Raw genomic sequence first — 25,768 nt, 5'->3', positions numbered from 1 at the left:
CAGAACAATTGTCTGCAGATGGCTGTGTTTTACCTGTAAGTCTTCCTGTATACGTGTGTGCTGGCTAGTGGGCAATGAAGTCTTGCAGTGACATGTGATCATGTCACCTGAACTGGAATCCACCTTTAACTTGGTGTCTTTCCATTGAGAAGGAGGGGTTGGGAACCTAGAGAGGGACAAAGGATTCACGCCTTATGCAAAAGATATATAAAGGGGTGGAAAAGAACAAAGGAGGAGGAGCCATCATGAAGAATCCCCTAGCTACCACCTGAGCTGGAACAAGAGCTGTACCAGGGGAAAGAATTGTGCCCAGGCCTGGAAGGTGTCTAGTCTGAGGAAAAAACTTACTGAAGTATCTCTGAGGGTGAGATTATCTGTATTCAGTTTGATTAGACATAGATTTGCATGTTTTATTTTATTTTGCTTGTGACTTACTTTGTTCTGTCTGTTACTACTTGGAACCACTTAAATCCTACTTTCTGTATTTAATAAAATCACGTTTTACTTATTAATTAACTCAGAGTATGTATTAACTGGGGGAGCAAACAGCCGTGCATATCTCTCTATCAGTGTTATAGAGGGCGAACAATTTATGAGTTTACCCTGTATAAGCTTTATACAGGGTAAAACAGATGTATTTGGCTTTTAGAACCCATTGGGAGTTGGGCATCTGAGTGTTAAAGACAAGAACACTTCTGTTAGCGTCTTTCAGGTAAACCTGCAGCTTTGGGGCAAGTAATTCAGACCCTGAGTCTTTGTTGGAGCAGACGGGCATGTCTGGCTAGCAAGACAGGGTGCTGGGGTCCCAAGCTGGCAGGGAAAGCAGGGGCAGAGGTAGTCTTGGCACATCAGGTGGCAGCTCCCAAGAGGGTTTCTATGATCTAACTCGTCACACTCATTTCATACTCAGTGCAGTTCCTAGCTCACAAGCCTCTCTCAGCACAAAAACCACCATCACTTCTGGCAACCTTCTTGACCGTCTCAGCAGAGATGCCAAGTACTGATTGGGGACAGGGATGGAAATACCTTCTCAAGCCTAGCAGGAGTCATAGAGGGCATGGGGAGTTAGCTAAAATGGTAGAGTGCTCGCTTACCATGTGAGAGGTAGCAGGATCGTTGCCTGTGTTCTCCAAGCTGCTGCTCTTTCCCACTCCTCCCATCTTTCTCATTTAGGTGGGGTTGGTCCTGTTTTAGTTGGGGTTGGTCCTGCTTTGAGCAGGGGGTTGAACTAGATGACTTCCTGAGGTCCCTTCCAACCCATATCTTCTATGATTCTAGGGGTCCCCGAGAGAAGGATTGAGGCATACGGACAGGGCAATGTGTGCAAGCTTTGACTGCCAAACTAGTTCCTTGGATAAACAGAAGACTTCAGACTCCAAGGCACCTTTCACAAATGCTGAATTCATACCAAAACCCCTAACAAAATAGCTCACGTTTTTATATTACATGTAGCCAATAAAGCAAGTTCAAAAGTCCTTTTTTCTTTTGAGGGCATCTTGAAGCATGTAGGAAATCAGTCCATGTGTGGTTAGGTTAGCTCTGTACAAAAGTAGGTTTGTGTCTGCAGAGCAGGTATTTATTTGTGCCTACTGGGTTTGGCAGGTACCCAGAGATATAGTAGGTCGTGCTCCGCTGCACATGCCTGTACTGTTGAATCAGAAATATTTTATGGGAACTTTATATAATAGAATTCTGTTCTGGAGGGACCTCCTCTAAGGGTGACAGCAGTTCAGTTTCCATGACCATTCACTCGTTAGCTTCTCTGTCAACAAGGGGGCCAACTAATGCCAGTTGGTGGCTCCTCTGATTTGGACACCTGGCCCATGCAGAAGTGGACTGAGACCCACTGACTCATTTCAGACTGGGCCACCAAGCTGCCATTAGAGAGTATCATCTTGTGGTATCTAATCCAAAGCCCATTGAAATCAATGGGAGTCTTTCAATTGACTTCAGTGGTCTTTGGATCATGTCCTTGGTCACTACCAAGATGAGCTGGAATCAAATGGTGATCTAAGCCCATTACCAATCCCTTGAGCTATCTAGTCCTACAGATGCTCATACCTTAGACTGTTTCTTCCCAACTCCCTTTTAGGCTTCCATGCCATGTGCCTGCAATGTGAATTAGTAGGTTAAGTAACTTTTTATTTATGTGGAGATGTCTGAACTATTCTCATATGTCAAGATAACAGAGAGATTAGAGTAATGTGTCTTGTCGTATTTCCTGATTTGCATTGTTCACTCCTGTATGAGAAACAACAATGTTGTCAAACGCTCGTGAGTGCTTCAAAAGAGACAAACTCCTAGTGAGTTATACACTCAGAAAGAGTAACAATGGCCCAGTGGTTAGAGTGCAAGCTGGAGACCCAGGTTCAAGTTTCTGCTCTGCTACAGACTTCCTGTGTGATCCTGGGCAAGTCACTTAGCCTTTCCTGTAAAAAGGAGGTGGTAATACTTCCCTGTGTTGTGAGGATAAATATCTTGGAGACTCTTAGGTCCTCAGGATGGTATGCTAATTAGGGCCATATAAGTAACTTGTAGAGACTGATGCAGCTAGAAGTAACAAATCCCAGCCAGAATCAAGAACTTCAGAGTCTAACTGGAAGTAGAAGTAGAAATAAGTCAATGGTTTAAAAAAGAAAAGAAAAATACAATGCATTGATTAAAACAAAGAGAGAGAGATACTCTTCCCAGACACACATCTGAACAATGGTTTATGTAGTCAAATGTATCTCGCATTAAAAAAATAAAAAGTTCAGTGTGCTAGAAGGGAGTCTAGTTCTGTAAATGTGATTGAAAGATTTGACACATTGTGTTATATAATTGCACTGTATCGTTTTCTGTTGTAAGACAGATCCACTGTTCACAACATAAACAGCACTAATGGGTAAATGTACCAACTGCTGGTGGCAGAGAGAAAAGCTCTGTTTTTTTTTTTTTTTCTTGATAGTGAGAAGCAGCCTTTTGAAACAGTCTGAAAGAGTGAACTCCAGCTGGCTGGGGTCTGTGGTCAGGGCAGGCAATGACATCTGAATATAGCAAGGACTGCGTTTTTGCCGGCATTGGGTTGGTTTTTTTATTTTTATTTTTTTTTACAGTGCATAGTTTGCTGTGCTAGGCTGTCATGACTGTATTGCTCAGCTGTCATGTTGTATAACATTTATATTTATTTTGTGTATTGGTCCAATGCTCATTTTGAATATTTTGGTGCCAATGCACCTCCGTCTGCTGTTGCTCCCAGCTTCCAATGTCCTGTTTCAATAAAACCATAAATGTATCCACCCAACCATAAAAAGGGTTTTGAGGTTATTTTTTTTTAAATCCAAGCATGCATTTCCCATGGACTACAGTGGGTCTCGGTTCAAGGGGTTCATGGCATTGATTTTTGTTCAGTTTTTCAGAGTAGTGGGAAGATATTCACAGATATTTAAGCTTTAGATTTTTTTTATGGTTTCTTTTTCACCTTGGTTCTACTTGGTATCATTTTGAAAATAATGATTTTGAATACAACTTTAGATTTAACTACACTGGTAAACCTTTAAAGAGAGAGTGGAAATTTACACTATCAGGGAAAACTTTCTAGGGAACACGGATATCTACTGGGCTGTGGCATAGTCTCCCAGGGAAAGTGGCAGAAATCCAATCACTTGGCACATTTTACAACTAGCCTGGACAAAATGCTAGTAACTATACAACAGGGAACACTGCGTTGGCAGGAGAATGGACTGCATGACATGGTGAGTCTTTTCTCTCTGCAGTTTTTCTGGTTCCATGATCCTAGTGAGTATGCAACTTAGGCTTCTCTATCCCTTGATTCTAGACTTCACAGTGAATTAGGAGTGCATCAGAGGAATGTGCAGGAGGCCTAGCATATGTCTTTGGGTCAAGGGTGAGCACTTTATATCTGATTATTGTTGCAACTCGGCAGTGTCAATCAAGGTCACCTTTTTTGGGTGAGGTCCTCCCAGATCAGGGGTGGGCAAACTTTCTGGCCTGAGGGCCACATTTGGGTATGGAAATTGTATGGTGGGCCATGAATGCTCACAAAATTGGGGGTTGGGGTGTGGGAGGGGGTGAAGGCTCTGGCTGAGGGTGCAGGCTCTAGGGTGGGGCCAGAAATGTGGCGTTCGGGGTGTGGGAGAGTACTCTGGGCTGGGACCGAGGGATTCGGAGGGCGGGAGGGGGATCAGGGCTGGGGCAGGGGGTTGGGGCAAGGGAAGGTGTCAGGGGTGCAGGCTCCAGGCGGCGCTTACCTCAAGCAGTTCCCAGAAGCAGCGGCATGTCCCTGCTCCTATGCAGAGGCATGGCCAGGTGGCTCTGTGCGCTCGCTGTCCGCAAGCATCGCCCCTGCAGCTCCCATTGGCCATGGTTCCCAGCCAATGTGAGCTGCGGGGGCAGTGCTTGGGGCAGGGGCAGCATGCGGAGCCCCCTGGCTGCCCCTACGCATAGGAGCCGGAGGGGAGACATGCCACTGTTTCCGGGAGCTGTGTGGAGTGGGGCAAGCCCCTGACCCCTCTCCCCAGCGGGAGCTCAAGGGCTGAATTAAAACATCTGGAGGGCTGGATGCGGCCCCAGGGCCGTAGTTTGCCCACCCCGTCCCAGGTCCTTTCCCATCTTTGACACCATCCACCATAACAAGCACCTTGTAGTGGAGGAAGGCTGCATGCTACCTTCTCTGGAACCCAGTGTGGAGAGAGTGATAAAAAGCACATCTTCCTAGATGTTGGGAATATTTGCTGTATTTAGTCCCTTGCTTGCTTCTGTAATGATAAAGTTTGTGATACAAGAGGGGATGCGGTGGGGGGTGGGCCGTGGGCCGGGTCCCCCCCCCTCCCGATTTCCTGCTTGGCTTGTACTGAGCATGCTCACACAGACTGAGCATGCTCACTAACACTGCTGAAGCCGCTGCCCTCACTCCGCCCCCCCACAGTATCCTCTTTTGATACCTCCCATCATCGCATGGCTTGCATGTAACCTCTCCCCAGTACCCTGTGTGTGTGTGTGTGATCCCTGCAATAGCCTTGTCTTTAATGGCATGAGCTATAGACTGTGCTAACCTTAATTTTGAATTATTTTCCATCTCTCATTTCTGCCAGTGCCACTTGTTATTTTAACTTGCTTGTGTTTTTAAAAGAAAAAAATATATCCTTCTGCAGTATTTGTGAGCTGAGACATAGCGCCTCCTGGGGAGAATCACAGTGGGATTTTATAAAAGCCCTTTATGAAATCTGTGCTAATCTGGGGCCTGAGAATAGCTAAATGCGAGTAACACTTGTCACAGTTCAGGGCAACTGCACCTATATTCCCCCCGCTGTGCTCCATCAAGGACATCCACTTAAAGGTTTCTGGCTCCCAGCCATCACCTCTCTTGGGCGGAGACCTGCTCCTCACTCCCTCTTGACCAGTGTTTTTCCAGGCTGCAGAGTTCCCTTACACTGTGATATTCCCAGCAAGCCAGACTGCCTAAACACGCTAGAATCTGCACTTTGCTTCCTCTCCAGAGGCTATGAACAGAGTAATTGCCCATAAGTGTCAGTGACTACACAACTCTTTCTAAGCAAGTGCGTTTGTTCTTAAAGTGAAAGCATTATAGCGAAAACCTATTGAAAACATTAAAAAACCTATACACATGCTAAAAAGCTTAACAAAGTTCACCTGTCAGTCATTTGGGCCCTAATAGGACAAGTCCTTCCAGTCCTTCCGGAAGGATTAGAGCTCCCCACCCACTTGCTGGATCAGAAAGAAGGCCCTGAATCAACAGAAGAACATGGGAATGACCATACTGGGACAGACCAATGATCCATCTAGCCCAGTATCCTGCCTTCCGACAGTGGCAAATGCCAGATGCTCTAGAGGGAATGAACAGAACAGTGCAATTCTTGAGTGATCCATCCCCTGAAGTCCAGGGCCAGCATCTAGCAGTCAAAGGCTTAGGGACACCCAGAGCATGGGGTTGCATCCCTGACCATCTTGGCTAATAGCTATTGATGGACCTATCCTCTATGAACTTATCTAATTCTTTTTGAATCCAGTAAAACTTCTGGCCTTCACATCATCCCCTTGCAACAAGTTCCACAGGTTGACCATGCGTTGTGTGAAGAAATACTTCATTTGTTTGTTTTAAACCTGCTGCCTGTTAATTTGATTGGGTGACCCCTGGTTCTTTTGTTATGTGAAAGGGTAAATAACACTTCCTTATTCACTTTCTCCACACCATTCATGATTTTATAGATGTCTATCATATCCCCCTTAGTTGCCAGTTTTTTAAACTAAATAGCCCAGTCTTTTTAATCTCTCCTCATGTGGAAGCTGTTCCATACCCGTAATAATTTTTGTTGCCCTTCTCTGTAACTTTTCCATTTCTAATTTATCTATTTTGAGATGGAGCGACCAGAATTGCATGCAGTATTCAAGGTGTGGGTGTAACATTGTTTTATATAGTGGCATTATGATATTTTCTGTTTTATTATCCATCTCTTTCTAATGGTTCCTAATATTCTGTTAGCTTTTTTGACTGCTGCTGCACATTGAGTGCATGTTTTCAGAGAACTATCCACTATGACTCCGAGATCTCTTTCTTGAGTGATATCAGCTAATTTAGACCCCATCATTTTGTATGCATATTTGGGATTATGTTTAAATATTACTTTGCATTTATCAATATTGAATTTCATTTGCCATTTTGTTGCCTACTCACCCAGTTTTGTGAGATCCCTTTGCAGTCTGCTTTAAACTCAGGCTGTTTATCCAAAAGGCCTTTCTTTGTCTGTTGGTCTCTGGAGAATGTAGTTTGAACTAGTATATGTGAGTCTCCGCAGGAGGTGGTACCTCTCTGGAAGGGGGTTACAACCTGACTGATTTGTCTTAATCACCACCCACTGGTTTTAGTTCCTGGAGGAGCTAAAGTAGCCCTCTCCCATGGAATAGAACACAGTGATACCCTAATGCACTAGTGTCTTTCAAGGCTATTACAGGAAATTGCTATGTCTGTCAGATCAATCAGTGACATAATTTGGGATTGATGGTGCTCATAACCACTCAAAAGGAGGCAAAAGATTTGAAAAATCCTTTGGGCCAAACCCTGAATACCTTCCTGGAGTAACTTTGCAGCATTGAGGGCTTTGATTGAAACCCATTGCAACCAATTTGAGGCTTTCCATTGACTTCACTGTGTCAGACAAAACTGCCACCGAGCCAAATCCCGAGTCTTTTTTTCAGACACAACTCGCTGATGCAATAGGAGTGAACACCAAGGGCCAGATTCTGAGGTCTTTCATCACTTATTATTCAGGCAAAATTCCCATTGACTTCACTGGGTTGAGTTAGCCCAAGTAAGGATTTAAATTGGACATAGCCTCTAGCGGTACGAGGAACTGCTAGTGTTGCCCTTAGTTAAAGTTGCCTGACGCTTCCTGTTCTAGGATCCCATTTTCAATTGCTGTGATGGGGTGTACAAACCCCACACTGGGCAACAAGGGGTTAAGGGATTAATTTGGGTTCAGCCAGCCTCTCCCCACCACAACTGCAGCAAATGCTCCATCTGCTGTAGGAATTAAAAGGGAGGGAACAATTAGTTTATTTGGGTGTCAGAGTTGGAGGTGAGTAGACCTGTAGTCCATAGCTTTGAAGAGCAGAGGGAAGCCTAAAGGCTCTGATACGGCTGCCCAAAGGGGGCCTCCTTGAGGGAAGGGAGTACCCACCCCAGATACAACCAGAGAGGGAAGTATGCTGTGACCTTGGACATTGGTAGCTCCCTCTTACTACTTTTTGGTTTGGATTTCCCCACCAGGGGAAGGCCTTGGACTGAGGCCTGATAGGAGGGGGGACGAGGGATGACACGAAGAGGCCAAGGGAGGACAGCCTTAAGCAGCCTTGGTTGTAGGGTTGCGAGGTGTCTGGTTTTCGACCAGAATGCCCGGTCGAAATGTGACCCTGGCGGGTCCGGTCGGCACTGCTGACTGGGCTGTTAAAAGTCCAGTCGGTGGCGCAGTGGGGGTCTGGGGCTAAGGCAGGCTCCCTGCCTGCCCTAGCTCTGCGTGGCTCCTGGAAGTAGCCATCGGGTCCCTGCGGCCCCTAGGCTCATGGGTGGTCAGGGAGGCTCTGCACACTACCCGTGCCCTGAATGCTGGCTAAGCAGCTCCCATTGGCCGGGAAATGTGATCAATGGGAGCTGCGGGGGCAGTGCCTGCAGATGCGAGGGCAGTGCATGGAGCCTCACTGGCTGCCCATGCGCTTAGGGGCTGCAGGGACCTGACTGCTGCTTCCTGGGAGCTGCGGTAAGCGCCGCCAGGACCCTGAACCCTCTCCCTCACCCCAACCCCCTTCCCCAACACGGAGTCCCCTCCTATCCAAACTCCATCCCAGAGCCTGCACACACCCCCAACACCTCCTGCCCCAGCCCCCTCCTGCACCCCAAACCTCTCATCCCCGACCCCACCCCAGAGTCTGTACCCCCAGCTGGAGTCCACACCCCCTCCCGCACTCTGACTCCCCCAGCCTGGAGCCCCTTCCTGCACCTCAAACCCCTCCTCCCCAGCCCCACCCCAGAACCCGTACCCCCAGCCAGAGCCCTCACACCCCTCCTGCACCGCAACTCCCTGCCCCAGCCCGGTGAAAGTGAGTGAGGGTGAGGGAGAGCGAGCGACAGGGAGGGGGATGGAGCGAGTGGGGGCGGGGCCTTGGGGCGGGGGGTGGGGCCTCGGGGCAGGGGTGTTTGGTTTTGTGCGATTAGAAAGTTGGCAACCTTACTTGGTTGCTAGACTACTGGTAGCCCAAAGGGCCCTGGGTTGGAGCCTGCTGGAGTGGAAGGGCCCGGGCTCCCCTCCTCACATGCTCAATAGAAACTTGTTAGTTTGGCAGCTAAATTCTCTAAAGATTCTGTCTGCACTGAGCATGCTCCAGTCTGCAGCAGGGAGACAGTCTCCTGTGTTCTCAGTAAAACACCCTGCTGGAAGCCAGACAATGAGGCAGAGAAGAAAGAAGTAGCCACTCTGGAATGCAGAGGAGATGAGAGATAGGAGGGGGTGTGGTTGGATGAGGGAATTAATTGGTGCGGGCAGCTGAGGGGCTGGGGCAATCTTAATTTTGGCATTTCCTAACTTCTGAGTGCTTGATTTTTCAATCTTAATGTTCTTTTAACATAATTTTTGATATAATATATAGTAGTTGCTGCAGATGCAGATATTAGAGGGTGTGAAGAGTTACTGATCATCTTTATGGCAATATTCAGAACCCATAGGGACAAGAATAAAACATACCATATGGCTTTAATTTGTAATGTTGCTACCTGGTGCCTCTTTCCTACTGCCTCTTTAAGCAGTTTATTTTTGCATTTGCATTACTTGAATTACTTAATACTGAGCCATTTACATGTATTTGGAGTATTTGCACTTTTCAGTATCATTACAAATTCTGTTGGTATTGCATGCCAAGAGTTGTATAAAGGCACTTAATTTTTCAATGTATTGTTTGCTGAATATTATCACATCTAGTTAACACACGTGGGTTTGTAATGAAAGAGGAAAACCACCCCCAGAGAGTTGTTGCAGACTTTAGATAGGGATGTATGTTTTCTAAAATGAAATTCTTTGCATTGCAGGTATCCTCTCAGGGCCTACCTTGGAAGCTAGATCTGCCGCAGGCCTCCAATCATGGTTGTATCAAGGTTAAAGGGCATTTCTCTGTCATTGGCAAGCCTTTTCCTTCTCACTTTTCATCTCTCTGCATCACAGAATGCACCTGAATATCCTGAAAGTGAGCAACAGCAATGCATCAGAAGAGAACACCCCACCATTGCTTTCGAAGGTAAGAGATTCTCTTCCCTTGGATGCCTTAGCTTGATTGCAAGGTACAATAGGATAATCCGCTCTGGAGTCCACGTCCTGGGAAGCAGCGAGATCAGAGCAGAGAGCTGGGAGATAAGACCTCAGGGTTTCTCGTCACCATTCTACCACTGACTCTGTGATCTTGGGCAACTCACTGAATTTTGCCTCAGTTTCCTCATCCGTAAGCGGGTTCAGTGATGCTTCTAAACCTCACAGGGCTAATCTGAGGCTTATTTCATACTTGTAAAGCATTTGTAGATCTTTGAAAGGCACATTTATTATTTTGGACATTTAGAGCAAGATTATTGTGTATACAATAATAATAATAATAAAATCGTCACTAGTTGCTTCCATTGTTGCTTTTTTCTGCATACGTTTGTAGTCATTGCCAGTGATTTTTCTGACCTCCATCCGGACTCTGGCCTTGATAAGATCTTAGAGGCAAAAGAGCAGCCTTTTTAACTGCAGAGGCCTACAGTCCCATACATAAAAACATCATAGGCCTCTTACTGGTGTCTTGTAGCATAAGAATTCCCCTGAAGAACTGTGTCCTTATCCCAGATAAATGGTCCATGTCGTTATGTGTAGTAGTGGTTCCCCATGGATTCTGTCAGCGCTTCTATCTATTCATCCATCTAGTTCCATGACCCTCATCACCCTCAGATCCGAGCACCTATACAGTCCAGTGTAAGAAGTTCCATACACCATTACCATAGTGCATTGAGCCTCCTTGGCAGCTCTAGCTTCCTCCTAAATGTTGAAGTATTGATTTTGGCTGCCCTTTGGGGGATTGCAGTACATCTGTGGTTAGGCTCTTTGCTGAGGGCATCTGAATGAGGCTTCTGTGACCTTTGAGATGGGGTGTCTAGGGAGAAAGAAGACGTTGATGACCTTTTAGGGCTCTTGTCTAAGGCTTTATGCTTCTTTGGAGGGAAGGAAGCTATTGTCTTTTCATTTGGAAACCGTTTTCTTGTCTGTTTTCCATTATCCATGCTTTAAAGGTTTAAGTGGATTAAAGTAAATTAGCAAATCTTTAAGCCTATAGTACATAATAGGGCATTGGCTCTAACCTTGTTCCTGTGGAATGGGTAAATAAACCTTGATATTTAATTGCTTAATAATGCTGACCTTCTGCTTTATTGGGGAAGGGTGAAAGACATCCCTGAGGTTAAAAAATGTGTTGGAACTCAATTGGCTATTTAAACAGATACACAGTAATGAGCATATTACAAGTACAGAGAGAGAGAGAAGTTGGGTCTCTTAATATTATAAAATATTATATATATATATATTTTTGGTTGGGTTTTTTTGGTTCACAAAGAACCAGTTTATAGGATCCATCTTTAAGATGTCTTAGCTTCTGGAGCCCATGTGAAGTTTAGAAGCATGTTTCAACCCTAGCTTTTGATCCTGAGAAGCCAGTTGGAGATGTTGATGTTCAAGATGGATGTCTTCGTTTGCCAAACTGCTTTGTGTTAATCAGGCATAGGAACACAAAAAAACCCAGAGCATTCCTTTCCCCTTTTGCTGCTCTTTTCTGGTATGGAATAATTAGAGCCCGGCAATTATAGGAAAGAAATAGAGATGAAAATTACAGCCATCTAAGGCAAATGTCCTCACATGGGTCCTCTAAACTTTGGTTAGATTCATGATTATAGTTTGTTTTCTGCACCTGTTTCCTGGTGATTGTTCAAGATACATTGTAGTCTTGGGTTCTCTGTTATGCAGCCCTGCTGAAAATGTTCTGTAGGAAAATATGCAGAATGAAATTAAAGGCACCTCCGTTCCTTAGCTACAAGCAGCACTCAAAAGTCTATGGAAGAGAGTGTTATGCATCCAAAAAGCACGTCACAGCTCTTTGTTTGTTTTACCTTAAGGCTGTATCCTGTCCTGGTCCCAACACCAGTGGGCATGGAAAGTGCTGAACGCCTTGGAACCACTGCCATTCTGCTGTGCAAGGGGAACAGATTGGGAAATCCACATCTTATGTGCTGCAGAGTGTTGCTCTGTGAAGGCTCTCTCCATGGCAGCATGGAGCAGGAGAGTTGTGGCCAATAGGTCCCCAAATACCTTGTTCCATGGGCCATAACCTACCGTGTAGTGGGAATGCAAGGGCAGCTGCTGGTATTGTAGCCTATGGAGCTGCTGGGCTGATGCTCCACAGCCTGGTGGAGGATTCCTTTTCCCAAGACTCCATGCATCTCCTTAGCTGTCGCCCATGGTCTAGTGGGTAGGGCAGTCAGGACTCGGGGTTCTAGTCTTGGCTTGGTTATTGATAAGTTGGGTCAAGGTAGGGCACCACTCTCTGTCTTGTCTACTTATATTGTAAGCCTTTTGCGGCAACGTGTGTCCTATCGAGGTTTATTTATCCATTCCATAGGAACAAAGTCAGAGCCAGTGCCATGTTATGTAGGCTTAGATATGTTGTGTTTGTCCATTCTGAACCTCCTGGATCTGCCAGACTTATCCAGAAGTCACTTGAGAACAGGTTTTCATGTGAGATTTCTATACTAAGTCCTTCTTCTCTCTGGTTTTGTTTGTAAATCATGCTGCCTTCTTTATTGGTTATGTTTAGGAAAGAATGTTGTTTAAATGAGTAAACAAATTACTAGGGTCCTTAGTTCTCTCCTATTAGCCAGTGTGTTCATCCTGGGACATGGGGGTGGTTATAGGCTAAGATGGACCTATTTGTGGGAGTCCCTTGTTTCAATATTGGTCGTGCAGCTCTCCTCCTTTACCTCCACTCCGCAAGCATGCACAACGCGGGGACCAGAGCCGGTGCTAGGCTTAAGCAGACTAAGCAATTGCTTAGGGCCCGAGCAGCTCAAGGGGACCCCTATTAATTATTAGTATGTGTGTGTGGGGGGGGAAATGTTCCTGCTTAGGGCCCCCAATGGGCTAGCACCAATCCTGGGGGGGACTGTCAGCAAAACTTCCTCCGCTGATCTGAGCCATCATGCTGATGCATAGGGAAGAGGTGGATTGAGCTAGTTAACTAAGACTGTTAACGCCCTATGTGGTTAGGGATTTATATATGACAGCTTTCCATATCCTATCATAACTGTTGGTGAAAGTTTCTGTGCATGCAAAATTTGGCCTATTGGCAGGTACCTGATCTCTCCTGAATTATGTTTGGGTGCATTTTCTGTTGCCTGGTGTTTTAATTGATTTGGGAGTGTTCTAATCTGGGGTTTTACTTTGGGCTGATGTGTAATTGTAACCTGCCACCAGATTAATATGACTTGGGTAACATGAACGTAGCTTGCTGCATATAAATGCATTGTTCTTATTTTTATTTTTAAACAACTTATTTTTGAAAACCAGCCAACTTGCAAACATTGAGGTCTACAGGGAGCTATTAAATGTGTGCTTGTTGTACTGAAACAAAAGGCTGTTTTAACTTTGTCTGGCTAAAAGATAATGGGGTATGATTTATTTCTCTTGGATTTGCACGATATTCTGCCAAACACCCCCACTACAGTTGAATTGGTCACTAATACATTATTCCCTTTAGTGTGTACTGATGGGAGGGAAAAAAACACACTATCATCCATGAACTCCACCACCCAGGTATGAAAAGCCCATAGGAAATTTTGCTAAAGATTTGCATTCATGTTGAGTGTGCTTGATTTTTGCCATTCCTAACCAAATATTTCGTTTAAAAAGGTGGAGGGTTTTGGGATGAAGTCTGGGAGGTATTGCTGGCCAAATATCCTGGGGAAACCAAAGGTACTATGGGAAAAATCCATTGCCACTCTGGAATCTCCATTAAGGGAGTTGAAACTTGAGCTAATAATGTAACACTGATGGGTGAGCAACAGCAGCATGTGCCTAAGACTGCCGTGGTGCAGAATATTTGACCTCAAAGGCATTTGGCTGTGGATTTCTTTTCTATTAGAAAACCTCATAGTATTTTATTTATCTTGAAAATGGAACTATAGCAAATGAGTCTGATATTTTCTTCCTCAGGGTTGGTTTAGAATTTGGTTTGAAAGTACTAGCAATAAAGTCATAAATAATTGAACAATGGTTAGGAAAGTAATTTTGCTCTCAGGCAACCATCTGAAAATCTCACAGAACAGCTTTCAACTATACAGTACAATGTATTTTTTTAATACAATAATATTTTTTTCATTGGTGCTTACTCATCAATGGTGTCCTACAAGCCTTGCAAATAAACATGATGAGAACTGATAAAAAGGATTCAGTGTGCTGTGCCGAAAGGCCTCTGGATAAAAAGGGTCTGGGAAAAGTGCCCTTCATTCATAAAATGCTTTAAACAGAGAGAGTCCCTCACAAGCTGCAGAGAAAAGGAAGATTTTACGGTAAGATTTAAAGGAGGGGGGTGATTCAGAGCCTCTCACAGAGGGGAGAAGAAGGGAGTTCTAAAGAGATGGGATAACACAAGTGAAAGAGTGACCCCCAACCGCGAAGAGGCATGGGAGGTGGGATGCAGAGGAGAAGCACGTGAGGAAGTGGTGTGGAGCAGAGGAAATTGACTGTGAGTAGGTCAAAAAGGTAGCATAGATGGAATGAGTCCATGTAGAGTTTTGAAAAGCATCTGGGTGTTTCTTAGGTGCCACTAGCTTAATTTCTGATAACAGCTGCATGCAACGTTGCTTTGAGTCTTGAATATATCATTCAGAATAGTCAGATCCAGGACACAAAATTGTGCTGTTAATAAGCAGTTCTGCTTTACAAATTCCAGGCAGCAACCCCAGCAAAAGAAAGAGAAGTGGGGGGAAAAAAACAACTTTTCTGTGGTGGTTCAATACCAACAAGCATCTGCTTTCCAGAGAGCTCATTCTGGATTTTAAGGTTTGCGTAATGTTGCTCCTTAACAGATTCAGTTTATGAGCCAATAGTATTGCAAAACTGATTTAGTTAGCCTCTGTACACATCTTCTGTTGTAAATAACAATAACATAATGCACTTCTCTAACACCTTCCATCCAAAGATCTCATCGTGTCTGAATTAAATGTATCCCTGTATGAGAACTGTTTAATTGATACTGATCCTGGAAGGTGATGAGCACTGTGGCCCTGATCCACCAAAACACTTAAGCACATGCTTATCTTGAAGCCAATGGGATGACTCATCTGTTTGAAGCTAAGCACATGCTTAAGTGTTTTGCTGAAGCAGAGCCAGAGTGCTCATCACTTTACAGGATCAAGCCCTTACTTGGAAACCCTAACACGCTTTTTTTTTTTTTGGTCTGCTCAGAGGGTTGCGACGATAGATACAACTGGCAAACAATCTCCTCAACCATGGTTAAGCCATCTGGTTGGGATAACCTTTCTGAGGTTAGAGAGAGCTTGCTTAGCTTTCCCTTTTTGGATTTCCTTGTGTATATGCAGCAGACGTGCTGATATGATGGCCACCATTTTGACTGACACACAGGAGACCGAGCTGGGGACTTCCAGAACTCAAAGCATAAGCCGATACCTCGCGCTAATGCTCTCTAGGTAGTAACAAGCGCGTATCCTCAGTACCGAGAGGGGCCTATAACTCACATTTACCAGTGGGTCACACTAATGCACCAAACAGAGATGAGGCTGCGAAATACTGGAAGTGTTTCGAAGGAAGCCGGTTCCCAGGAGATTTGCCATTTGGCATGCAGACCGGATACATGTGGAAATGCTTTGAATACATGGTCAAACTTTTCTGGATGTTTTTTTCAAACAGGAAGTGAAAGTTAATACTGGAGGATGATCATGGACTAAATTTCACAAATGGCCCTTTCTCTCTCGCTCTCTCCATTAATGTGCCCTAGAACCAAATGGTCCCTGTGTTTGAAATCTGGGTCTGAATTTTGCAGCTTGAGCCTCTCTACTTAAAACCTTCTAAGAATTGCCCAGTGCTAATAAAAAGGGAATCATCAAGGCCTTGGCAATCCGCAGATTTTAAGCCCAATCATAAAGGATTTTTCAGGCTGATGTTCATTCATAGATTTATATATTCAAAGGCTAGAATAGACTATTAGATACTCTAGCCTGACTACCTGTATAAAAGAGGCCATAGACTTTCATCCAGTTATACTTGTGTGGAGCCTAGTAAGTTGTATTTGACTAAAGCTTATGTTTTAACAGGATTTGAGTCTCTACTGACTTTGCAGGATCTGATCAGGGGAGATAGTTGTTCTGAATTTGGTACAACACATCTGTTGGCACAAAATTGCTGGCATAGATGTGAGCGTAGAGATAATGTAAAATCCACCCCCAGATGTGGGAGAGGCTGGTTGGAAAGATTGAGTGATGACAAAAGAGTGTGTTTTTTCCATCAGATGCCAGTGGCTCTGAGAGCCAAGATGCAACTTGCCTTCCTGTCTGAAAAGAGGGATTATACGGATCAGATTGTCATAAGACGCAATGAGTGATGCATGGGCAACTAGTCTTATCTTTCTCAATGAATGTGATTGTGTGACAGCTTCAGTGTTTGTCTCAGTAAACAATGGGTCACAATGTTTAAATGCCCTGGAATGTGCTTAAAAAAACAAGAAGGCTCTAAATTAGCTGACATGGGCCCCAGTTTGTGGTCCGGGCTAGTGCAGCCATGCAAGTTAGTAATAGGGTGTAAAGTCCCCTTACTGCCTTGTACTGGCTACCCCGCTCTCAGATAGCAGAGTGAGGGGCACAGCAAGGGCTTTGCAGGTTTCCCCCCCCCCCTCCCATTGTGCAAGTGGTTGGGAGGGCCCGAAGGGGTGGGGGATGGCAGAGCCTTGGCTCCACCCTATAGTGCATCAGGCAGCATGCACTGTTCTGGTATAGATCTGGTGGAATTTACTTCTTCCTTGGAGCAGCAAGGGATCCAGGAGGGTAGTTGTGAGACTCTGCCTCACAATCTCCTTCCTAGGGTGCTCCAAGGACAGAATGAGAGCAGACTGTATAGTCACGATCTAGCCCATAGGGATTATCTGGCATTTCTTTACCTGGGCTTTGAATCACTGGGGATTCTTCCAAACAGACCAGAACACTTTGCTGGCTGCTCAATAGTAATAAAAAAAGCAAATAAATACTAGTAATTGTATTTGTACAGTGAAGAGGTTTTGGAATAAGTTCCTCTCTGTTCCTATTACAGCAATTTGGCAAGCCAACTCCTGTTTTGAGAAAGTGATCATTATTTAGGAACCTAAGGTTTGAGATGATCCATGTTCTGTTGTACCAACTCATCGTCTTGCCGTACGTCACATCCTGCAAGTGCTTTACAAGTCATTAGGCCTTGCAGCACGCTTGTGAGTTAGGGAGGAGTCATTAGCCCCAGTTTGCAGTCAGGGGAACTGAGGCACTGAAAAGTTTAAGTGACTTGCTCAAGGCCACAAAGGGATTCTGTGTCAGAGCCATTATTGGCATTCCAGGATTCCTTGGTCTCTGCTCAGGTCATGAGGTCTCATTTCTCCCTTGTAACTTAGGATGGGAGGACCATGGGAAGTTCAGTTTAGGGAGCTACTGTGGACTGTGGTGAGCGTGAGTGCCACAAAGTGGTCTTGGGATGGGCAATGACCCCGTGTCTCTGAGACTCCTCTCAGTGATGACGTGGGTCTCCAGCTCCTCTGTTCCGTTACTGCTGGGAAGGAGGAGAGCTGCCTGCTCTGTCTCCTTCCTTCTCTTGGTTGCTGAGGGGAGGGGAAGGGGGTTGTTTTCTCCCTCCTGGTGCTGGGAGAGAACAGGAATTTTATTCCCTTTTTTCCATCTAGGCTGCCCCTTCCTGCCTGCTGTTGGACAGCATGGGCTGTGGGGGCACTGATAGCTCCTGTACTTCCTGTGTCACTGCCTTTTAAGGGGGGGGGGGGGAGGCAAGATTCCCTGTGGCTCTCACCCCATTGTGAGTTTGCTCATTGTTCCGCTCATGGTGGAGCTGGCCAGGATTGGAAGAGTGGAGTGAGTGGGCAGGAAATGAGATGGAAAGGAGACCGATTGGGTGAGTGGGTGGGAGAGGAGTGTAACCCTTTTGGGGTTTAGAGAGCATGGCCCCTTTAAATCTTTGTCCTGCATGGGGGAGTGCTGATTGCCTGGATCCGGGACACTCCAGGATGGAGCCAGGAGGAGCACTGTGCCAGGGAGAAATTGCCTGAGAAGGACAGGCCGGAGCTGGACCCAGTATCACTGCTGCCCAGAGCTGCATGGGGCTGTGAATACTGGAGCTTGCACTGGGGATAAGGAGGGAGGCTGTTAGCTAGTTAAGGGGGGAGGTTATCCCTCTGTGTGGCTTTGCAGAGAGCGGCAGAAGAGGGCCCCGGAGGGGTTTGTTGGGGAAAGTTCACTGGCACCGAAGACGACCAGGAGCACCCAAGACTCACCATTGGACTGGAACTTTGCCAGGACTCCCAAACTCTGAGTGCAGACGCATTGCTCAGTGTCTGCCCTTTCAGACTGTGCTACCACTGGGCCTGTGGGGCCTTGTGTTGAATGCAACCCTGTTTTACCGCTCTCCCTGTCTTTCCCCCTGATATTTTTCTCCATTCATCCCTCTGTAAATAAATATTTCCCTTTCCTATCTTCACTGTACTATTCACGTGTGTGTGTGTGTGTGTGTGTTCACGTGTGTGTGTTCACTCCTGGGGGGGAGGGTGTTTGGAACAGGTGCCCCTGGGTGGAAGGGACTTTCACTGCTGCGTTCCTACGTGCGCCTTCTCTTGGCAAGAACTGCCTGCAGAACAGACCCCATCTTGGCCAGGAGGGCGCTAAAGTTACAGGAGGGTAGATATGAGGTCAGAGAAGCAGGCTGGGGGAATCCAGGAAGATAAGAAAATCTGGGAGGCAATTTTGAATTGAATTTGGAGATGAGAGTTGTGGAAAGGACGCCAGCAATCCTAACAGAGGAACTGGGATGATGTAGCCCCATTTCCTAGAACAAGAGTGTAGCCTGGTTGCAGCATTCTGAATCCCTGCAACTTTGGTTGGAGAGCAGGGATTCAGGAAAACAGGGGAAGTAGGAACTGCAGTCACTGAGGCAAGGATGTGATTAGTGCACAATTAAGACAGTACAGCAAGGGTGTGTGTGTGAGAAAGAGAGAGAGATGAAAGTAAGCTGGTACGCAAGAGCCAGTGCACCATACCGGGGTGGATTGGCTTCCCCTGGCGGCAATTTAAAGGGCCCGGGGCTCCGCCCAATGCACACTGACCTCAGGGGACTGGTGGTAGCATCTAAAGCCTTTTCCCTTCTAGGTTGTTGGTGCTGATCCAGTCTCTGCTGGTGCTGATGGGAAGTTATCACCATCTGATGCTGTCTGTTCAGTGATTTATATAAAATGAGGATCATGGTCTCAGTTCAGTTTGTAGCAGAAAAAAGTCCAGATCACAAAAGTCACTGCCACCGTTGACGCAAGTTCCAAGGGAACATGGCTTGAAGTGGGCTGAGTTACATGAGGTTGCACACCCAGCTAAGCAAATTAGAGGCCTCGAAGGTGGGTCTGTTGCTGGGGAGGAGGCATCGTCACTGTATTCAGACTAAGCTGCCTGAGACCTGAACCTTTGTTACAAGGAAATCTGTTTGGTCAGCGGTGGGATCCAATGCAATCCGAGACCATTCTGAACTGCCCTTTCCCAACGGAAACGCCAGTGGCTGACTAGACATGAAGAGTGAACTAAAGGTGATCCCTCCCTGTCAGAGTTGAGACATGTTACAAGGGTGCATGTGAGATACTTTCATGGCCACTGCCTTAACTGTATCTGTTCTATGGATAAACAAACGTCATGGCTGTCAAATGGGCGCACCTTCCATGGGGGCTAAATTCACATAAACACAACTCAGACACCAGGAAAAATACCCATTCCGTGTTTTGTGACATGCAGCCAGTGAAGCCAGTTCAAGTCTTTTTAGGAGGGCGTCTTGAGGCACTTAGGAAACCACTCCGTGTGTGGTCAGGTTAGCCCTGTACAAAAGTGGGTTTGAGTGTCGGCAGAGCAGGTATTTATTTATGCCACTGGGTTTGGCAGACACCCAGGAGTATAGTATGTTTTGCTCCATTACTGTTGAATCAGCTTTATTTTATGGGAACTTTATATAATATAAATCTGTAGTCTGAAGGCTAATTAACAGAGTTTCTGCTTTGGGTTTGTTTCTGGAGTGGGGTCCTGGGGGACTCCTTCCCATTAATTTCCAATCTGCCTATTTCAGTATGTTTTTGTTTTATCTTTCATGCGTTTCAGTGCTACCCTCTCATTTCTAACAGGGAATAAATGGGTCCAGGGTTCAAATTGACAGTGATGGTGGATTACAGTGGCATACCTCTAATAGGAATATTACTTAGCACCTAGAGAGGGTTTTGCATTTTTCAGATGCGGGTATTTAACATCTTGATCCTTACATGGTGTGAGCAGGTTGCACGAGACTGTTGCACTCCAGTGCAGGTAGAGGCTCTATGTGGGCACAAGTGAAATTAAACTGAAGGTGGATCCTTTATGCAGAGATGTCTCAAGCCCTCTGCTCTCCCGCTTCCTTACTCATAAGCATGCAAGGTGTGAATGGGATGGAGAAAGGGGGTTTTGGAGGAGACATGGGATTAAGTGTGATCATAACGAGTCTTATGAGACAATTTCCACATTTAGAGCTTGATCCAAAGCCCACCAAACTTAATGGAAAAAATCCTGCTGGCTTCAGCGGCCTTTAGATCCAGCCCTTTCGCCACATCCTGCTTACATTAGGTGATTAATGCACAATGAAGTGCTAGCAGGATCAGTAGCTACCCTCCCAAATGGCATTGTGCCTGACCCCAGCCTAAAAAATGCAACAAATTCCTTGTCTTTTCTCCCCACCTTTGTGCATGCGTGGAGGACTGATGTTTTGTATGAAGGCCCTGGGTCTTTGCAGCCATGTTTGCGAACCAGCTTGGGCCGCAGATAGGCCAGCAAAAGTTCAGAGGCTCTGGATCACATTGCTGACCCTGGGGTGTATTTGAAACAATTACACTTCGGGGTACTAACGTGGAGAAAGCGACAACGTGGCTCTCTAACCCCTTGGAAATAGAAACATGAAGCACAAAGGAGGCCTTCATGAGCAGATTGCCCCTTAAGTCATTTGTTTCCTAGATTTCCTGCCCCTGCTGCCGACATGCCAAGCCAGAGCGTTGGGTTTTAATTTTTCATAGTGTTTTTAAATCGATAAATTTGCAAAGGTAAACATGCCTCAGCACTGAGGGCTTCCAGCCAAATGAAAAAGTCGGCTCTGAAAAATCAGCTCTTGGAGAAAGGTCAAATGCAAGCACACGCTAGAGTTCATTGGGTCCATATGTGTAAACTTCTGCTAAGGTGGGACAGGCCCAGCCAAACACTTACTCTCACAGAAGTGAGGCTCATTTTAAAATAAAAGCATTGAGCTGCCCTTAGGGATGCGTGTGGTCTGAGTGATAGGATTTAACGTGTTGAATGAAAAAGACCTACATCCTCTCTCGCCGCTTGGATTTCCATTCCACTTTATCCATTCACTCTAATAGAAAAGAAGGTTGGGGAGGATAATGTGCCGTTTGGCATTAATTCCCATCACTCGCAGTTAGATAGTCTTAGATGGGAACCACGCTGAGCTTAATAATCTCCAGCGACATGTCTATAAAAGCTTAATTTTGCTATGAAGATGCATGCCTTTCAGCCTTTAATTTAATAATCAGGAAAGGTTTCTTTATAAGTTGTGCCACCTGCGGTAGTAAATAGAAAGCGGGACAGTGCCTGTTATTTCATAGGCTTGCTTGATGTTTAAACTGTCTGTGGCAAGAACTGAGCCACTGACCGCTTTTTCATTAGGATTGTTGTTATTTTTTTTACCTGTGATTTGTCAGAACTTGCTATCAAAAGGAAGAGCTGAGGACTGGGCCTCTCTGAAGTGAGGAGATTTCATTTAGAACAGCAGATGAGGAAATCCTCTTCTTGCCAGTGAATTATAATAGTGGGTTGGTTTGGGGGGAGGAGGAAAGAGTTGGTAGAAGAGAAGAAGAACAAATAGAAATTAGGGCATAAAAGTAGGATTCTTAAAAGGTTCTATGGTTATGTGCTGACCTTCCCTTCCTCCACCTTAGACAGTGTTTGATCTCCCACATTAGACCACATGAATACCCTGGTTCACCTGCCTGGAAAGGTGTTATTCTTACAGCTTCTGCTGCTGGGCTCAGAAACGTTTCTGCAGCTAAAGAGCTACAGGAAAAGAAGTCTGAGCTGCATTAGCGAGGACTGTCGCCAGAGGTGAAAGCATCACACCTCCCTGGTGCTAGTACACCGTTAAAGGTCTCAGAGGACTGCTCAGTAGGTGGAAGTGCTTGAAGATTAGTCTGGCTGAATTATTCCGTACCTCACACCTTTGTATTGCATAGCAGAGTAGGGTACATGCATTCCATGTGCCAGGTTAGTGTGATAGGAATGCTTGTTCGCTAAGATTAAGGGCCCGATCCTGAGCAGTGCAGGGAACCCCATGACTCCCACTGAAAAGCCCTGAGGCAGGATCTTTAAATCCATTGCCATAAGGGGCCTGACTCCGCACTGAGTCAGAGCACCAGGCCACGGTTCAGTGCACAGTTGATCGCAGTGGGTGGGGATGGCTCAGTCAGGAGCAGTTCAGGCGTGGGTGGGAGACATGAGAACATCCCGGGGAAGGTGGAAGCTTGGAAGAAAGAGTCTGTCTGGGAAAGGGCAGGCCAGGCTAAGGTGAAGAGTGTCCAGGGTGCTTCTCAAGGTTTTGGTGGCTCCAGGTCTCATTTAGCCTTCATCTACCCCTCCTGACTGCTGGAATGAGAAGGGGCTTGGGGTTAACCAGCAGATACCCAGCCATTGGTTTGTTATAATACCTTGCACTTCTGTAGCCCCTTCAAAGCATGCCAAGACCTGAAAGTGCTTTGCAAACAGTGCACACCCCTGTGACTCAGGGAAGCATTATTACTCCCTGTGTCGAGGTGCAAGAACTGAGGCATAGGGACGTTAAGACTGAAATTTTCAAACTTGGGTTCCTAAAGTGAGGCACCTAAACCCATACTTAGCATATAAATGAAATGTGCAGATTTTAAAAGCTCTAGTGGGCTGATTTTGAATCTGTTATGTCATGCAGAACATAACAGCATGATCCCAGGGGAGTGGGTAGAAAGGATCACTGCTCCATGGATTGGCATGTACATAGAATACATTAACTTTCACTTTGAAATCTCTTACTGTACTGGATCCTAATTATCCTTCCAAACTTCCAGCTTCATCTGGCCAAAACTTGGGGGTGGGGGGGTCGGTTAACAAGATATTTCAGTATTTTGGAATTTGGGCTTTCAAAGTGCAAATTTTAACAGACTATCTTGCAAACCAAAGCCCCTGGAAAATTTGGTTTGGGAACACTGAAACATGTTCCTGAAAGGGGATAAGTGAAATTGACATTCTTGACTGTGTCACATATGTTATTCATTGAATCATGGTTGCTATTCCAGCCAGGGCGCTCTGCTGCAGAACTGTGGACCCTGGAACACTGGCAGCTTTCCAATGTAACCTGCTTGTGTTTTGACTAAAGTTTTTGTCAAATTTGTGATAGATTCAGCAAAACATCTTGCTTCAATGAATTCATCAGAAAATTTCTGACCAGCCCTACTGTCAGCACCATAGGTGCCAACTCCATGGGTGCTCTGGGGCTGGAGCACCCATGGGGGGAAAAAAATTGTGGGTGCTCAGCCTCCCCCCCCCCCTCCCAGCGCCTCCTGCCTGCCGCGATCAGCTGTTCAGCCATGCAGGAGATGCTGGGGGGAGAGGGCGGAGTGAGGGCAGGGGTTGGAGCAGGGGTGGGAAGAGGCGGGGCAGGGTGGGGCCTTGGGGAAGGGATGAAGTGGAGGCGGGGCTTGGGTTGGAGCTGGGAGGTCGAATACCCCCCTCCCCGGGCAAATCACAACGTCGGCGCCTATGGTCAGCACCTAATGGGAGCACAATTTTTGGTTCTCTGGTCATAGAAGTACTAGAGAGGTAGTGGTATGGTTCTTATTTTTGCCTCTGCTACCCTGGATGTTTGAATTTATTCAAATTAGAAACAAGGCACCCATTTTTAACATTGAGGGTGATTAACCACTGCAACAAACTAACCAAGGAATTGCTGGATATGCCATATCTTGATATCTTCAGATCAAGACTGAATGCCTTTCTGGAAGTTATGCTTTAGCTAAGCTCAAGATTTTGGGCTCAGTACAGTGAAATTCTATGGCCTGCATTGTATACAGGACGTCAAAGTAAATGATCTAATGGTTCCTTCTGGCCTTCAAAATTTATAAATGCCTTCACATTACATCTAAGAACTGCCGTGGAACTGGACTCTTTTTTTTTTTTTTTAAATACTATTTTTTATTATATCACAAACATTTTCCCGTGGATCTTTCAATAGATGTTAGTGTGTTAACTGATGTGACTCTCATGGGTCTCCTGTTGACTTCAGTGGGAGTTTTGACCATCTGAGGATGGCCAGTTCCGTTGCTTAGAATCTAACTTTTGTGTGTTTGCAATTTGAGGAAGTGCCTAGCATGGCAAATCCAAGCTAGATAAATAAGATACATGTATCTTATAGGGCCATATTCGAGCCTGGTGAAGAATTCTGTCTGGGCACTATATGGCCCTCATCACCACAGCACCCTACAACAACACCCCTGTTGATGTAGGGAAGTTCTATCCTCATTTCACTGATGGGGGAAACTCCAGAAGAGGGTAGAATAAATGACTTGCCTAAGGTCACACAGGAAGTATGTGATGGAGCTAGGAATTGGTCCCAGGTCTCTTGAGTACCAGTCTAGTGTCCTATCCACTAGACCAGCCTTTCTACCCTGGATGGCGCTTCAGTGAAATTGCACCACTAACACCAGTTCTGAATTTGGCACATAGACTTTAAAATAAACTAATAAACCAAGCCACCATGATGTCTGTTCAGAGATAATGCTGACACTCAATCTTTGGGCATCATGGATGTGAAAATAACTGCTGAGACAACCTCCCATTATTATGCAGCTTTTGCAGATTCTGCTCAGAATAAACAGAAGCACTTTTAAAAGATTATTAATTATCCTTCCCCTGACAGATACTCGGTAGGAAAACTATTAGTGGATGTCCGGGTGAACTCTCGGTTTCTGGAGCAGCGTCATTGTTTTCTGCTTTTTCATTTTCTTTGCAGATCTGAAACCCTGGGTGTCGAATTTCACCTATCCAGGTGTACACGACTTTTCTCAGCTCGCACTGGATGCCAACAGGAATCAGCTCGTTGTGGGAGCAAGGTAAAGATAATCTTGTAATTAGACCAGTATTGCTGTTCAAGCTCTTTCCCTGCAGGTTACTGGCTTCAGGGTAGATTGTCTGCCTGCCTGTCTGTCTGTCTCTCAAAGAGAGGGCTGTAATTATATAGGGGTTTTAGAATCTCAATATAATTGTAAAGAATTGAAATCATGACTTTTTTTAAACCCTCTGAAATGCAATTAAAATGAAACAGGAAGCTGCTCTCTCCCAGAGAATAACAGATGTTAGAAAAGTTCTAGTAGGCCAGTGTAGTCCATCGCTCTGCCAATGCAGGATTGAGCCCTATGGTTTATTTATCGGTGGTTTGTCTAGTCAAGTTTTCCAGCTACACCATGTTCATTATTGAAAAGGCTCCCGTCTCTCTGCAATGCCATAACTGGAACAATTGTCTTTTACTTTCAACTCTTTTCCCCCGTTGTCAGAGTTCAAATTTAACCCTGCTGTGCAGCGTTCCTTGTGGATGTTTTTGCTTTTATTAACTAAGAATATATTTGCGCAACCAGAAAATCTGAAATCTAAGAGTAATAGGTAACAAATCAGTGGCAGCATCTTGCAGATTGTTGTCACGTAATGAGATATGCGTGTCTGTGTTAAAAGTAATTACAGACAAAAGCGTTGCAGCGGCGAAACTGCCAGGGAAGAGGTTATTCCAAATACTGGAGCAAAGAATAGGCAGATTGGAACACTGTGTTCTTCTGCCAGAGTTATACAGATGGTGAATGGATT

General features: G+C 45.5%; 1 protein-coding gene across 2 annotated transcripts in view; it reads left to right on the top strand.

Annotated features, from left to right (window-relative positions):
- SEMA5B (semaphorin 5B) overlaps window positions 1-25,768 on the top strand; it is a 336,474-nt gene that overhangs the window by 172,174 nt on the left and 138,532 nt on the right. For both annotated transcript variants that reach the window (XM_024205720.3, XM_024205721.3), the window contains exons 3-4: window positions 9,596-9,801; window positions 24,924-25,023. In XM_024205720.3, coding sequence (XP_024061488.2) covers window positions 9,648-9,801; window positions 24,924-25,023 — 254 coding nt within the window. In that variant the 5' untranslated portion in view covers window positions 9,596-9,647. The remainder of the gene's footprint in view (window positions 1-9,595; window positions 9,802-24,923; window positions 25,024-25,768) is intronic.

This window comes from Terrapene carolina, unplaced genomic scaffold (genome assembly GCF_002925995.2).
Source record: "Terrapene carolina triunguis isolate 2854851 unplaced genomic scaffold, T_m_triunguis-2.0 Scaffold62, whole genome shotgun sequence".
Taxonomy (NCBI): Eukaryota; Metazoa; Chordata; order Testudines; family Emydidae; genus Terrapene; species Terrapene triunguis.
Note: the sequence above shows the minus strand (reverse complement) of the source record. Positions and strands in the feature narration are given on the sequence as shown.